The sequence below is a fragment of the Caretta caretta genome, chromosome 1, assembly GCF_965140235.1.
Source record: "Caretta caretta isolate rCarCar2 chromosome 1, rCarCar1.hap1, whole genome shotgun sequence".
In the NCBI taxonomy this organism is placed as follows: Eukaryota; Metazoa; Chordata; order Testudines; family Cheloniidae; genus Caretta; species Caretta caretta.
Window position 1 is genome coordinate 296,212,553 of NC_134206.1, and position 17,315 is coordinate 296,229,867.

The 17,315-nt window shown below is 43.2% G+C and overlaps 1 protein-coding gene across 2 annotated transcripts; it reads left to right on the top strand.

Moving 5' to 3' along the window:
* The first annotated feature begins 778 nt into the window (after positions 1-778).
* AMIGO2 (adhesion molecule with Ig like domain 2) lies at positions 779-16,646 on the top strand. Of its 2 annotated transcripts, XM_048835971.2 has the most exons (3): positions 779-1,361; positions 3,472-3,629; positions 9,091-16,646. In XM_048835971.2, the coding sequence occupies exon 3, from the start codon at positions 9,164-9,166 to the stop codon at positions 10,727-10,729; it is 1,566 nt and encodes a 521-aa protein (XP_048691928.1). In that variant the 5' UTR covers positions 779-1,361; positions 3,472-3,629; positions 9,091-9,163; the 3' UTR covers positions 10,730-16,646. The 2 variants fall into 2 exon arrangements, with proteins under 2 accessions (XP_048691928.1, XP_048691926.1); XM_048835969.2 differs by lacking the exon at positions 3,472-3,629 and having other exon boundaries at positions 780-1,361.
* Positions 16,647-17,315: the final 669 nt, after the last annotated feature.

The following is a 17,315-nucleotide window of genomic DNA, read 5'->3' on the forward strand; positions in this document are numbered from 1 at the left end:
TATCAGGACTGTCCTGATTGTTAGGGCTTTTGTTTTATATAGCAACCTATTAGTCCCCCAATAACCCGGCCCCACTCTCCTGCTTTTTCACACTTGCTCTCTGATCACTCTAGCTGCCTTTCAGAGTAGCAGCCCTGTTAGTCTGTATTCGGAAAAAGGAGGACTTGTGGCACCTTAGAGACTAACCAATTTATTTGAGCATAAGCTTTGGTGAGCTACAGCTCACTTCATCGGATGCCTTGTACAGCTACTGCTGCGGCTTCAAGGAACTTATCCCCAGAGCCTGGGGAAGCCCCTGCCAGTGCACAGGTCGCAGGCTGAGAGTGGCTGGCGAGCAGCTCCACCGCGGCCAACAAGATGCAGCTGCATTAAGGCAGGTTCTGAATCTAGCGAGCCAGCAGGAGAAGGCGGGAGCTGCGACGCCTCCCTCCGCGTGTGGCTAGGCTAGAGCGATGCTGCAATGTCTGCTCCCGGGACTAGTTCATTCAGGGGAGCCATGGGCTGCAGGATCGGGCCGCTGTCCGCGTTTAAACTGCCCCGTTCACTCCCGTCCCCGACACCCCTTAACGGGGGCGCTAGTCTCAGCACTCCTGTTCCGAGCCCACGTGCCCAGGAGCCACCCCACGCCCCACTCCGCCCCCAGCCGCCTTCCCCTGTTCACGTGCAACTTCGCTCCGGACTGGAAACGTCCCCGGCTCTGCCCTGTGAAATCTCTGCCGCGAGCTCCGGCTACACCGGTCCCCTGATGCCTGCCCCCGCCCCGCTATACCACAGCCCCGCTCGCTGCTCAAAGGAGGAGGAGCTCCCGCTCCTCCAGTGGAAACCAAGGGCCCGATTCGCAGCTGTGCTACTGACTGCAGTGGGATCGGGCACCGGATCGGCTCCGGGATGAGGGAGGCGGGGAAAGGAGAATAAAAACCCCATCACCGCGGCAGCGCGAAACTCCTCGCTGCCACTTCAGCCACAGCCTCGTGGCTCCCGCCGGCACCCCGCGCCCCTCTCGCCGACCTCCCCCCGCGGTGGAGCAGCCCCCTCTCCCCCTCCCCCCGCTGCTCTAACCAATCCCGCTGCCGGGGGGGCGGAGGCGGCGGCTGGCTCCGCATTTGTTCGTCCCTGCGGTGCAGATGAAGGCGGGCGCCCGCGGCGAAGCGAAGAGGGGCTCGCCGAGCGACCACAGCGCCCGGCTCCCGTTCCGGCTCCGGCCGCCCGCAAAGTTGGAGCAGGCTCGGGGCAAGGAGCACGCAGGGCTGGACGCCGCCGCGGGGCAAGGGCCAGCGCTCCCCAGGCCGCCGGCTCCGCCCTGCCCCCTGCGATGAACGAGCGGCTGCTGCTCCTTCCCAGGCGGCTGCCGGGACCCCCAGGTAATCCGACTCGTGCCCTGCCCAGGGCAGCCTCTGGCGGTCCTCTCCAGATGCCCTTTGTGGCGGGGTAAATGGGAACTTTCGGGCCCTGGCCGTGCCCCGGCACCGGGCGGCTTCTGCGGGCAGAGGCATGAAGGCGACGGCAACCCGGGTGGATCCGGGTGCATTGCTCCTGCTGGGCAGGGCTGGAGTTAGCAGGCAGCCCCGGAGCAGCGCCTGGGTTCGCGCCCTCTACAGGAGCCCGCCCCAGAGCCATGAGCCCGCCCGATAACAAGGAAGGCGCTGCCCTTCCCTGCCAGCAGAATCCTTGCCCCGGGCAAAGCCACGGCTATGAACGAAGGGGGGCAGAGAAGCAACAATGGGGGGGGGGGATGAGAGAGAAAGGGGAAAAAAGAATGGGAGAGGAAGGGGCAGAGACGCAAAAATGAGGCGAGGGGGATGGAGAAGAGGAGCAAAAATAGGGGAAGGAGCAGAGAACACGCATGGAGGGCAAAGTGGGTACCGGCGCTACAGGGGGACCATCAACAGTTTGGTTTCCCCATTACCCCTCCGGGAAGAGAGGGGTTACAAAATAAGGTAGAGATGAAGGGAAAGGAGGGGAGAGTCCTTAGACTGTGGTAGATTTAAGCATCACTGCACAGTGAGAAAAATAAATAGTATTCCCTAAAGGAGAGCAAAAGATAGAGGAGGAGAAAGAGGGGGTCCCCCCCCCCCCCGGGAGTGGAAAAGTTCAACATGAAGGATCTTCCTAAATCTAAACTGTGGTAATCACGCCTCACTCTTCAGTGAGGTTTAAAGCCACCACCTCTTTATATGCCATGGGGAATCTGTTAGTTTCATAAGAGATGTTAATTGTAAAACTTTGAGTATGTGCATGGGGGTAACCATTTTCCTCCTAAACCCCTCCACAGTAAATGATTTAAAAAACCTCCTAAAATAAATATTTAACTATGCTTTGACCTTTAAGTAACAGAAGTGACAGCTAACAAGGAAATTAAACAATGCTATTTTGAGAATCAGTAATCTATGCATTTTTCATATTGTGAGCTGAGCCTGTTACAGAGCAGGAGATCCTGTCAGTTCAAATCACCCCTCCCAGTCCTGATACTGCCCCTTTCCCAGAGCACCTTTAGGGCTTGGTTACATAGTAAAGTTTAGCTGTAGGAGGATGTTAAAGAGACACCACATAAAAGAGCTCTGCAGTTTAAAAAAAGGCTTGTTAAAAACAGATGTTTGAATAATAATGAACATTTTCCCTAAAGTTCAGTTTAAATGATCAGAAAAGCCTGTGCAGACACTGCGAATCCTAAACTGGGCTATATTTTACAGAAAATGTCACTGCTTGGAGACTGACCGAAATCTGACACCACTACCAGTGGGCTGCAGTTTTACCATAAGAAAAGGCATGTTTCCATTAATCTGATGATCTGCTTGGCAATTAAGGCCATAGAAGCAGGGTCTGTACTACAGGCAGCCTTGGGCATCAGCATTTTTTGCACCCATGTAAACTGAGAAGAGCTGCAGAGATTGATTTCCTATACATGATACTGATGGTGTTTCTGTATCTAACCCAATCCAGGCTCTCGCAACCCCACCCTTTTGTTCACCCATCTCTTAGGCAGTTAGCTCATTTGGCGTACATGAGCTATCTTTAGTAGAAAAAGCATGTCTTGGGGAAACTCTCAGTCTTAAATGACACTGCAAGCAGTATGCATACAAATGGAGAAAAGATGGCTTTACTTAGTCCCTTTGTGATCTGTTGCTATGCATGAGGCGGCACTCTGCGTAAGACTGTTGGGCCAAATTCATCCCTAGTCTAACTCCAATGAGGTCTATGAGGTGGCTGTCTTGATGGGCCAGATCTTCAGCCACACTAAAGCCTTGTCTTCACTAAAACGGCATTTGTACCATGGAGTAACTAGTGCATGTGAGCTATCCCTCAGTAAAACACAGTGGCGACAAGGCACTTTAGTTTTGCTGTGAGGTAAAATAGTGCTCACCTTGCCAGCTACCTTCAGGTAGAACTAAAGTGCATTGTCTCCATTGTCACACAGTGGGATCGCTCAGCCATGTTAGTTACCTAAGCCTTTTTTTTTTTTTTTTTTTTAAGCTGTGAAGACAAAGCTTAAGTCTGCTTAGTGTCACTCTTGCTACAGCTGACTCTCTGCCACCACATCTTGAGGGTCATTGCAGCTAGGCGCTGGCTTGAGGCTGCACTAGGAGCCGAACCGGTCACCAAACTGAGCCCAGGATCAGCTTGATGAAAAGGTGATGTAAAGCTATTTTTACCACCCCAATGGGTCCTGCAAGTGCAGTTCAATCCAGTTCAAGCATGTAGACCAGTAGGAATCAGCCATTCTATAGTTCAGTACCAGTCTCCCCTCATTGCCCCATCATGTCACTTGCACAGGTGTACACGATGCCTGGATAATCCAGCTCTGCTCTATCGGAGCTGCTGAGTGCAGCTGCTCACTGGAGATCTGAGTCAGTTAGTGTCTTTCCCACCCCAAAAGGTTAACATTCCAAAACAGTCTTGTTTAAAAAAAAAAAATCCTAACATAATCAGTGTGAAAGAAAGAAACGAACAAAAGTTACCTGCAGTGCTCCATCAAAGGCAGAACAGAAGCATGGAACTGGAGAAAAGGGAGCTATGAGGCTCCTGGCAGAAACCCCAGAAGTTTCCCCATGACCAGTATCCCCCATGAATGAAAGTGTATGTGACATTACACAGGGCTGGAGCCCTCCATACAGAATGATCAATTTTCTAAGATTAGTCAAAACATTTGGGGCTTGATTCCTCAAGAGGACCAATGTGGAACCTTTGCAAAAACTGGGTCTTAAATATTTTTGTTCATCTAAATGGACTATTCCTAATATATGGCTCTAACACTATGCAGTTAGGATTTTAAAAGAATATTTGTACGTTATATAAGTAGGCTTATTTTAAAATAATACTGGTCTATTTTCAATAAACAAATCATTATATCTTGTCTGTGAGAAAAGGCTTGTTAAATTTAATCCAAAAAGGAATACAAGGAAGATCCTAATGTTAATACTTTAGCCTTCCCAGCAGCATTTCATTTCAGATACGATAATACTTAAATACTGGTACAGGTGACAGGGCCAGCTCTAGGTTTTTGGCTGCCACAAAAAAAAATTTGCCGCCCCAAGCGCCAAGAGCGCAACTGCCCAAGCAAAAAAAAAAAAAGGGTGGCCGGAATGCCGCCCCTGGAATTGTGCTGCCCCAAACACGTGCTTGCTTTGCTGGTGCCTAGAAACGGTCCTGACAGGTGGGATTAGGTTGGGAGTCACAGACACAGATGAGATGCCAAGGGAGAGGGACTGGGAGCCAGTAAGGAAAGGGAACATGGGTGGGGGACAGGGATGATTGGAGGCCAGGGGTGGAGTGGGAGAGAGAGACAGATAGGGTGAGGAGCCAGGAGGGGTGGAACTAGGATGTGGTGGGCAAGGAGACTGGGGGCAAGGGGATGGAACTGGGAATGGTGGGCAAGAAGAATAGAACTGGGAGCAGGAGGGGAGGAAAGACTGGGACTGGCACAGGCAACTTGAATTCTGGCATTTTCTAACTTTTGAGTGTTTAACTCTGCAACCATAATAATGGTCCTTGCATGTAATTTTTGTGTGTGTAATTATTTAGAATTATAGTAATGCTAAATGTTCCAGTCATAATTAGAGCCCCATTGTGCTAGGTGCTGTACAAATACATAGGAAGATGCAGTACCTGCCCCAAAGAGCTTATAATCAATTTTAATATTTAAAAGACTAGATAATACAAATCTTCAAAAGGACCCAAATGACTTTACAGCCTACTGATTTTAAAATTGATTTTGAAAAATAGGACTTGCCTCCTAAGTTCCTTGTGTGCTTTTGAAAATTTTATCCTGAATCTCCATTTACTTATACCAGTTTAAAAAAACAAAGGGAAAAAAAACAGTTAGAAAACTTGGTTTCCTGACCAGTTAAAATTACGAAGTTCTAACATGGTTCCTCATCCCTTCACTGACAAAACACAAGCACTTACAAGCAAGGGAAAGAGCAATATTATTGTTTGTACCATGCCCAAAGATGCACTCAGCTCTTCACACAACAGCTAGGTAGACACAATCCCCCTGCCTAGATTTTTCAATCTAGGATTTATGATTATTATTTATACTGTGGTTAGCACTTTGGGACCCCAGTCATAGATCTAAGCCCTACTGTATGGGGCACTGTACAAATACATAACAAAGACAGCGCCTGCCCGGAAGAGATTACAGTCAAAGTATAAAACAAGAGACAACAGGTGAATGCAGCAAACAGATGGGGAGTATATGGAGACTATCCAACAATTCTGGCCAACATTTAAAGCAGCAGCCATAGCTTGCCAGCTGCCTACTTATTTGTCTAGACAATCATGTTTAAAGGAGAGAGAACAGAGATGAGGTGAGGAGAAGTTTGAGATGATATGTGGCAGCTCATTTTGTGCACGCTTTTTAGTGAACAGACACTTACGTTTAATTTTAAATAATTCACCTCTCAGTGGCAAAAGTGAGTTTTTAAGGAGGACTTGAGTGAGCCAAGAGAGGTGGTGTGCGTAATTTGAGAGATTTTTTTCTAGGCTGGGAGGAAGCAGAGAAGAAGGCATGGAGACATTCATATGAGGAGATAAAGTGGTGTCAAGGTTCATGCAATTAACTAGTTAAGGACATCTTAAATCTTACACTGATGACATACATGGCCTGATCTTCAGAGGTGCTGAGCACCCCTTACATCTAAAAACCAGACCAAAAATCTAAGACCGAGCCAGATCCCCAACGTCTGTAAATAGCTCCACTGAAATCAAAGGGGCTGTTCGTGCCACCTGAGGATCTGGCCCATAATTCCTATCAAGTATACAGAAATGTGTATTTCATCATGACACAGCCACCTTATCTCTATAAATACTATAATTTTAAATAAATAAACTCAAAATATAAACACAAGACACTTTTAACACAACATTTTGGTTATTCTCTAATGCAAGTCCACATGCATCCTTCATTTTTACCATAAAAAATATCTTGTTAAATGTTTTCTACTAAATTACATTCCTAAACTTTATTGTGAAGCAGTTATGTGTACATTACCAAAATATTCTATGGTCAATGACAAATATTAGCGAATAATATTTCCCATGTAGCAATATCCCTTACAAAATATTTTAGCGCTGAAATTAAAATTGTCTGGTGAAATAGCGGTGGATAGGGATGGAAGCATACATAGAAGCCTATGTATCTTATTGTTCACCCTTCCTAAACAGAATAAATTGCATCCAATTTAGAATATCTCAGTTGTATTCCAGATGGGAATTCTTTTTAAAAGTGGTATTCTCCAATGGTATCACACTAAAAAACCCACTATGTTAGGAGAGAGTTAAGACTGCAAAGGTTGCAAAACCAACCACTCAAAAGTTAGGAAATGCAATCCATTGCAGCATTATGGTCTTTAATTACATGATCACATACTATTTTTCTACAGCATTCCTGACTCCTATGATGCACATTATGGATGGTGCTCACTTAATGAGAAGCTGCTGAATATTTCTTTTTATCCTCATCTTTCAATGTGTGGCCTCATGCATTATTTACTCCACAACCATCCAAACCCTATACTGAATACAAAATCATTTATTTCCTTATGGCCTTTTGTATGGTGCTCTGGTTATGGTATCACAGTTTTTTACAAAGACTGGTGAATTTATCTTCACAACGCCCCTCTGAGGTGCGGGTTGTATTTATCATCTCCATTTTACATATAGGTGACTGAGGGAGTGTCAGAAGTGTCCACTGATCTTGGGTGTCCAATTTGAGAAAACTGAGGCCTGGTTTTTCAGACTACTCAGTATTCGGTAGTAGTTTATATGTCTAGAGCAGTGCTCAGCACTCCTGCAAATCCGACCCCACCTTGGTATCCAGAAAATGAGGAACACACAGTGGCCACCTGTACACATTTTGGTTTACATAACTTGCCTGACATCATAGGTACTCTGTGGCAGAGACAAGAATAGAATCTAATTTTCCAGGACAACATTTAACTGCCTTAACAATGAGGCCATTCTTTCTTTTCCTGCCGTCTCATGCCTCATTCACTGCACACCTGCCAACTTCTGAAACGGAGGAGGCAGGGCTCTTGGAGGCAATAGCCTCCTTCCCAGCACAACCCTGATTCACTCACTCCATCTCGTGTAATGAATGAGGTAGAGGTCTTGTGAAAAAAAAAAAGTGGTATGTGATCATGTAATTAAGCACTATCATAATGCATATGCACAAAGTGGATAAATTAAGATTGCACAGCCAGTGTTACTTCTGGCACTTCCCAGCTTTTAAAGGCTTGACTTTGCAACCTTAATGTTCTTTTAACATAGTTTTTTGGGGTGTAATTTTCTAAGGTTTTACAAACTTTAAAATAGAAACAAATTTTTATCCTGTAGAAATACTGACACTCCTCCCCTTCCCCATATGGGCACCAGCAGGGCTAGGATCTTCAGATACACAGCAGAGATCTCTACCACTTGAGCTAAAACAGTAACGGTAGCAATAGAAGGTTGTTATCTTCTGTGTTTACCTGCCATGGGGAAACAGAGGACACCACACAGGGGAACGGAGGAAGAACACAGACACAGTTTCACAGCAATTTGCCAGACAGCAAAAGAATGTTGAGACTTGCGAATAATGGGTTCAGTTCCAAGTTCTGTAGTGGATTGTGCTCTGGTAGTTGCAGACCCTCTGCCTCTGTCCTCCAAAGTCTCTCCCTCACCACCCCTCCATTCCCTCCTTCATAGCTCCTACCCCTGTCCTTTCCCTGCTGCTACTTTCTCTAGCATGGAGGTGCTAGAACGTCTCAATAAAATAGTAATAAAATAGTAGTCAGGTTTTTTTAACATGAGCAAAACATCTTATTTTTCCCCTAACCAAATTCTGAGAAAAAGCAGAACCATTTTAGCTGAAACTTACCAAAAAAAAAAAAAAAAGCAACCTGAGGCAGATACCTCACATTGAACATTTCAGCCTGAACGGTTAGTGTGGCAAACTGAAAACAGGTGCTTATAATGGAAAGTATTGGGCAATCTTAACTACAAGTGTTGCTCCCTGCACTGTATGGAGTAACTTATTAAAACAACAACAGATGAAGTTCTCTTGATGTTTAAAGCTAAATAGTGATTAGAAAATTATTGGTTTGGAAGTGGGTAACATTTCCTGATTGGGAAGACACACCCATCAAAAACTGCTCCCCACTAGAGAAGAGACGAGTACTGGTGTGGAGCAAGCCATTTCTTTTTCTTGCATCAGAAACTGCATCTCTGGACCAGGACTGGGAACATGGATGACAGTGAAATACTTCAGAAATTGCATACTTGCCTTGCCATTTCTTACAATATTCTCTCTGAGCTGTCAGAAGTTGCATGTACTGAGCTAGGAGGCTGAGAACAGGTTGTACTTTTTGAAGAGGGAGCGAAAAATGATAGGTCTGTAATATGAGAATTTGCAGGTGGGTTCAAAATCTAACAGATGCCAAAAAAAAGTTGACAAATCATGGCCTAGAAAATAATGGATTTGAAAACTAAACGTGAAATGGAAGGGATTCAGTCACTAAAAATGCTGCATTTGTTCAGGTGGTCTGCATAGGAAACCAAATGGGGTGTGAACATTATGTGTTAACATTCTGTACTTCTATATTCCTCTTTTAACAGTGATTAGTACAAGGCTAACTACATATATAATCTGTGGCAAGGAGAACTGGGAGACTGCTAAGAGATAGCCATAATGTCTTTAAGCTGCCAGACAATTTCTACTCGACTTGGTGTTCTTAAACTGAACTGCAAAGGACTGCTATTCCTTTCGGTCTTTACAATAAGTGTATGTGGCAATGCCTCCGGGTTGTGTCCTACAGCCTGCATCTGTGCTAGTGACATTGTAAGCTGCACCAATAAGAACCTCTCTAGGGTGCCAGGAACTCTCTTCAAATTCATAAAAAGACTGGATCTGAGTTATAACAGAATTGCATTTTTGGAACCTGAATGGGTCCCAGTGCTTTTTGACAAACTGAACACTTTAATAATCAATCATAACAGTATTAGCAGTATTATCACTGGAAGCTTTTCCACAACTCCAAATTTAAAGTATCTAGACTTGTCATCCAACAACCTGAAGACATTGGGAAGCCCTTTATTTCAAGAGCTGAGAGTACTGGAAGTTCTCTTGCTTTACAACAATCAGATAACACAGATTGATTCTGCTGCCTTTGGAGGATTATACAAATTGCAGAAGCTGTACTTATGTTGTAACTCACTGTCACACTTCCCACTGGACTTGTATATTGGAAAACACAAGCTTACAGAACTTGTATTATTAGACATTTCCTATAACCACATCCAGTCCGTACCCATTCAACGTATAAGTTTAGTGCCGGCCAAACGACTCAGTGGAATTTATCTTCATGGTAACCCATTTTACTGTGACTGTACTCTATACGCCATGCTAATTTATTGGTATCACAGACACTTCAACTCAGTCGTGGATTTCAAAAATGAGTATGCCTGTGTATTACGATCTGATCCCAAAGGTTCCAATAAACTGCCTTTATTGCACGACAACTTTCTGAATTGCTCCGAAAGCACCATCAATGTGTCATTCCATGCCTTTGGGTTTATTCATGAGGCCCAAGTTGGAGAAAGGCTGATTGTACACTGTGACAGCAAAATTAGTGATGCAGGCACATATTTCATCTGGGTTAGCCCAGACAATAGATTACTGGAGCCAGATAAGGACACTGACAATTTTAAGGTGTTTCACAATGGGAGTTTAGAGATAATAGATCCCCAGCTGGAGGATTCTGGGCTGTATTCATGCATTGCAATAAATAAAAGAAGACTGTTAAATGAAACCATAGAGGTTAGAATTAATGTAAGCAATTTCACAGTGAACAGATCCCATGCTCATGAAGCATTTAACACTGCTTTCACCACCCTTGCTGCCTGTGTAGCCAGTATTATTTTGGTATTGCTTTATCTCTATCTGACCCCATGTCCTTGTCAGTGTAAGACAAGAAGAAGAAAAAGGAAGCTGCCCCAAAGCAGTGCCCATTCATCCATCCTAAACTCCACTCCATCTCAGGATCCTCCAGCTGATGAGAAGAAATCCAGCAGTGGTAAGAGAGTGGTGTTCCTTGAGCCTGTGAACGAGCCAAAACAGGGGCAGAATGGGAAAGTGAGACTGTTTCCCAAAGAAACTGTCATAGCAGAGAGCATCCTGAAAACGACCCGAGCAAAATCTGACTCTGATTCTGTCAACTCGGTGTTCTCAGATACACCTTTCATGCCATCATCTTAGTTTGCTTTCTGCATTTCTATTGTGCAGTTAAATCTCTCAACACCACCCCTGCCTGTAGCAATCACCTGGAAAAAAATAATAAAATGTGGCAAAAAAATGCATCATCAGTAGTCTTCGAGAACAGGTCCACATACTCTTTCTGTGATTGGGATAACATGCAACAACGGCACATAGGTTAGCATTAAAGAGTGTATCTTCACTGCAGAATTAACTCGGGCTCTTACCTGGGTGTTGCCCCAATCCCCTTCCTATCTACACACGAAAACCTCTCACCTGAGTCGAGTGGTGCCGTCAGCCCAGGCTAGCTGGCTTGTCAGGGGCAGTAGGCTCAAGGCCAAGTGCTGCTTTCACTGAGGCTAGTAACCCACCCATTTTGCAATGAGGACTCAGGCTGAATCCCCACCCGAGGGCTGGTAGTCTATTAATGCCTTCCCACAATTCCCCTCCATGCGCAGGACAGACAAGTTCTCCCGCAATTCACTGGGTAAGAATCATAAAGCAGCTCAGCTTACTGCAGCACACATGGGATATGCCACGGCCATCCCAGTGACACACACAGGTGAGTGCAGCACCAGTGAGGAAACAGAGGGTATGTCTACACTGGAGAAAACCCCCCACGACAGTGAATATCAGAGACCTGGTCAGCTGACTCAGACTTGTGCTACGGGGCTAAAAATAACAGTGTACACACAGCATAGATGCTCCCACTCAAGCTGCAGCCTGGCCCTATGGCCCTCCCACTCTCACTGGGTCTCGGAACCCAGGCTCCAGCCCCAGCTGGAATGTCTATACTGCTATTTTTAGCCTCATATCCTGAGCCCCACAAGCCCAAGTCAGTTGACATGGGCTCTGAGACTCACTACCTCACTGCAGTGTAGATGTACCCAGTAACTCAGGCCTGGCTTTTGAGGGCGGCTGCTCGCACCTGAGCTAGGCTAACCTGGCGGCTCAGACCTGGGCGGGCATCATCCGAGTTAACTTTGCAGTGAAGACATACCCCAAGTGTTAACGTGAAGGTGGGGAACACTTTGCTATGTGTTTTCCAGATATCAGTTGTGGGGAGAACATGTTTGCTGTAGATGATACTGTCTTTTCAATCAGTGTGCTTATAAGAATCAGTACCTTAAATATATAGAGCTGGGTGTAAATTTGAATATCAGGGAACAGAACTGCAGTCAGTGTGCCTCCAAACAGCCCTTATCAAACCTCTTTCCATCCTCTAAGCATTCAGTTTGTAAAGGAATAAATGAAGTTACACAAGCCAGAATATTCCAGAGTGTGTGTATGTTATCTTAATCATTTTGTATAGTAAATGTTTATGGCCAGGCACAGAAAATCTGTTTACCTCTTACCATTTTAAACATGTAACTAAATGGGGAGGGTGGAAATCCTCCTCACTTTTCTTATAATTAAATCCATGGGATTGCTCATGAAAATAAGGTGAGCAGATTTGTCCAATCATGTATTGCATGTTTGGGATCCTGCACTCTTTATTCAAGCAGTTCAACTCCCTTTGAGGTCAGTAACAAAACTTCCATTGACATCACTGAGAGCAAGTCTGGGCCCATTGTTTAGCGGAGGGTTCTTCCCCCCTAATTTTGGGCTGCTTTTTGCTTTGTCCTTTCAAAGGCATAAAATGTTAGTGTTCTGTAAAATTTGCTTTTAAAGATTGGCATTAGAGAATCAACTATAACATTTGGGCCCAATCCTGTGAGGGGCAATAAATCCTCAACTCACTGGGCACATCTACACTGCAGTCATGGAGCATGACTATAACTTGTGTAGTCATATCTGAGCTAGCTTTCTACGTGAGCTTCAGCATGGGTTAACTACATGAGTAATTACGCAGGGTCACGGCTCTGATACCTGAGTTAGCTAGATTAAAACTAGTGTGGTTATGTCTACATGAACTGCAGTCATATTTTGGCATGGCAGTGTAGACACAGCGTTAGTCAGCAGCTCACAGGATAGGGCCCTTATTTTGAACCTCTTGTCTTTCATACAGCTTGTTTCCCAAAACAATTTAGAGTTAATTACTAGGTAGCACACTGTATTGTAGTCCTTAAAATAATATTATAAAAACGTACACAAAGCTTTAACTATTTTCATTTTCTTCTAGTTTTCATTGGGCTAGACTTTACGACCCTTACTCACCCTAAGTAGTACCTAACTCTGAGGAGTCTCATTGAAATCAACAGGTCTCTTCAGAGTTAAGGTACTCTACAATGTACGTTTTACAGACCCTTGCCCTTTGTATCAAGGGGCCAAATGATGTAAGTGGTTGAACTTTGTTCCATTGACTCTAATTTTAATAGTAATTTACTACTTTTGTGGTTTCAGTGGAATGGCTCCTGTTTACATTATACTGAATTTTGGCCCATGATAGCCAAAAATATAACAACTAATTTGCTATGAAAAAAAATCAGGATGTATCTAGTTGTTTGACAGCCACCTATCTAGAAAACAAATTAAACCATGAACCAGTGTTGCTGTGATGTACACAATGTAGGAGGAAAAGAGGAGGAATTGGAAAGCTGATTGAAATCATTAGTATGTTTGCTTCCTTGAACACATGAAACCAAAATCAGATACATGATTATTTAAATTCTTTTGTAGAGACTGAATAATGGGGATGTAGGTATAAAAGATCTCATTTTTTACTTTGAACAAAATATATTAAACAACTGCTCATATCTAAGATATAAGGCTTTTAGCATCCTTTCCATACATATATCTGTATTTTGTAATACTTTATATATATATATATATATATATATATATATATATATAGCTAATCAGTAGCCCTACATATAGTATCTGTTAGTAAATAATTCTGGGACAAATCTTGTTTCCACTGAAGTCAATGGTAGATTTGTCATTGACCTTTATGAGAGGAAGATGTGCCCTTTAAGAAGCTGTCTCTTGCTTGAGGATTTTTTGATTAGAAAGAAGATAGAAATAAGCCACATGATTTCCCCATGATGTGCCATATGTGCATGGACATATTCTGTACTGTCCAAGAAGGAGCAAAGTGACTGAAACAGAGGATTGAATACAAAATGGTAAGACGGAAGGGAAAAGCCAGAGGTAAAGAGTATCTGATTTGTATGTATTTGGCCTATTTTTGTTAACTGAGTATTGCTAGAAAAGGCTGTACATTTTGGTACAAACAAATTGTACCTTAAAATATAGGTTTAATTTGCTTAGGTTAGTAGCATGGGAGTGCGTTTGATTTTTTTATAAAAGTGCTAATGGAGTCAAATCCAAAATAGATTGAAAAGCAAAACAAATTGCTACCACTGTCCATCCAAATAGCTGAATATCTAAAGCAATGTTTGACTGTGTACGCTCACTTGCCTGTTCATAACACAATACTTGCACTTATACTATATGCTGAATTAACTATATGTACTTTAAAGCCATGTTTTAGTAAAGGGGAAACTGACTCTGCACCCTTACTCCTGGAGAAATTATATCCCACTGCAGAGCATAAGAATTTGCAGAGTCAGACCCAAACCGTCAACCTGCTGTAACAGAGAGTGAATGTAGTTCTAAGCATCAGATGTTTGTTGTAAATGTTAACTGTTCATATATTAGTCCCTGCTTTAAAATGCTCAGATGTGTGATTATACATCTAAGAAACTGGGATTAAGAATCTTTCCTAACAATGTAGCAATATTAACACTCTGGGTGAGGCCTATTATTTCCACATCTCTCAACTTTGGAGTTAGTTAAGTGGTTGCAGCTTTAATAGGAAGAACATTTTTAAAGAAATCCTATCACTTCAATTTACTTTAATACTTACAATACAACAATAGCACTGCACCTGTAAACCCAGCCTGCCTAGCACAGAGCGTGAGCTATCTATATCGTTGCTCCAATGCTCACTCAACACAACGAGCCACCCTGCATCTGAGGGGACCCAACATGCAGTGGAGTATGACCCCCTGGCATAAACAAGGAAACTCTATCCTCTTGTATATACAAGTAGGTCCCAACATAGAATCTTTGGAGATAGCAAAATGCCCAGATTGAGGAGTTAGGATTATACCGTACTAACTCTAACATCCCTGATCAAGTGACGGATAAGTTCCAGAGTTGCCCAGCTGAATCCATGACTGAATTGTCCATTAGCCGCAGTCTCTCTTTTCCTAATATTGTATTAATATCGCCAACCACAATTAAAGAGCTAAATTATCCCTTTGATGCACAGTGAACATCCCACTGCCACAAAGTCTCCAACCTGTGCACCACCTTTTGAAAGAGTACAGCATGAGCCACTCCCACAAAGGCCACATGACCCCAAAGGGGTCTAGCATTGCCTGTGGGAGCCTAGCGGCAGCAACAGCATTAGACTCCTATTGCCCTCCCTGTGGCCAAGGTACAAGTATTGTGGGAAAGGCTTGTTTATGTCCACCCCCACCCCCTTACAATATGAACAGTTTAACAAGGCTTGGTCTAATCAAACCTTGATCATATAATTAACAATAAATACAGTATATTTAGTTATTTCCCACCCCATACCTAGTCACAGCCCAGTTGTTAACAAAGGCCCTAAACCAGTCAAGCTGAAACTTAAGAATGTGTTTATTTGCTTTACTGAATCAGGACCTTAGTCTTTTTAGGTTCTGATGCTACATCCACCACCAATCATCTTAGGACTTAGCCTTCTCCCAAAACAGAAACAAACGTCCAAAGTGGGAGAAAAAATTCACACAGTTTCATATTTTCTGACACTTACTGAGCAGGATGATGAAAACAAGGCAAACATCCCTCCTCTTAACCCCAGTCATGCACATTCTAATTAGAGGCCAGTAGAACAGAGAAACACCTCTGTGATACCTATTTAACAATTGCCACCTGAGTATGGATTCCTTTAAAAATTGCATTTTGAAGACTTCTAATTATAGCATCACTGTACTGTAATTCACTAAGGCTCTTCTTAGATGAAAACCATCTTAGGGCTAAATTGTGGCATAGCTGCAATTTTGTTCTGTGGCCAGTACAGTATGCTCTGGACTGGAGGATGCAGAGAGGAAGCATGACTGCTCAGCTGCCCCTTATGAGGGTGTAGAATGCATGTGCCTATGTGGATAGCTAAAACCACTAGTCCCCTCTACACTCCTTTTGTATGCCTCAGCGAAGTGGAGTGGCTGCAATTGTAGCTGGCTCTTTGCCAGTTGCCTGGGAGAGATTTGGTTGGCCCTAAGTATTTCTTGTGTAAAAATTGGCCTTACTGATGGTAGAAAATTATGTTGTTGCCAGATGTATGTAAAAGACCCGGATGGGGTAACTAATTATATATTATATACTTAAATTTTAAAACAGCTGATATTTTCCAAGCTGCTGTAAGTGGTAAGAGCTGGCATCAGTAGCTGTCAGTTTCTAAGCAGGCAGAACATATACTTCATCTGTGGTTGAACAGTTTAGACCACATACAAAAATTTTCACCTTTCTGGTGAAAAATGGTTGGATCATTTTAAAATACATATAGCTAAAAGGATTCTCTCTTCGATGTTCATGTACGAGTATCAGTTCCTTTGTAAGATCTGGTTGACTGATTTTTTTTTCCCTTCCACATTCCTAATGTAAATATCTTTGGAAGGTGGGACTGACAAGAAGGTATCAAAATGGTCCATCACAAAAATGGAATATAAACAATTCAAAGATTTGTTTCTGGAAATGTGAAATTAAATGGCATCCTGAAGTTTCTGGAAAGGTCTTATATTGTAAGCAGAAGATTATATTTTCCTGTCCTTATTTAATAGCTCTAATTTAAACAAATTATTATTATAACTCTAAATTCCTGTATTATATTTTCATGGGTGTGATATATACTTTTTTTCTGTACAAACTTCTTATTTTTTGTATTTCTTTGTAAATTACATTGACAGGAAATAAATATTTTCCCATTTAATCTTCCTGTTGGTCTTCACCTTTTAGTGGATAAGACTTATAAATTCAGTTTGATAGCATGCAGCGAGATTCTTACCAGACATCTTTGCAGCACCAAAAATTTGGTTGCTGACTGAGACCTTGTCTAAACACAAATTTGCACCTTTTTACTTAAACTGGTACAAACCCCCAGGTGGGCACTTATTTTGGTTTCAGAGTGGTTATTTCAGCTTAACTTAAACTTCTTTCTAAAATCACTTCTTAATTTAAACTGTTACAACTCTGTGTGTAGATGAGCCCTGAGATGCAATGTGTTCCAGAAGACAATCCAGCAGCTCCCAAAAATCATTTCAGTAGAGAACATGGGCTAGACTGTGTTATTTAAGCCTTGTCTAGGGTAGGAACAAAGGTGCTTTTTTTCATCCAATCAAGTTATTCAATCAAGCTAGTTTAACTTGACTGAAAACTCCACTTATCACCAGTGTAGACAATCACTGACTTCAGTGGAATTACTCCAGATTGGAACTAGTGTACGAACACTAGTGAATGTGTGTGTGTGTGTGTGTGTGTATGCACATATGCACGCTTGCATAGAGACAGCAGCAGGGAGGGGGGGGACAGGGGAGGGTGAGGGAAATGACTGCAATCTCCATCCATAAGAGTTGGTTAATACCAGACCTTTTCAGTTTTC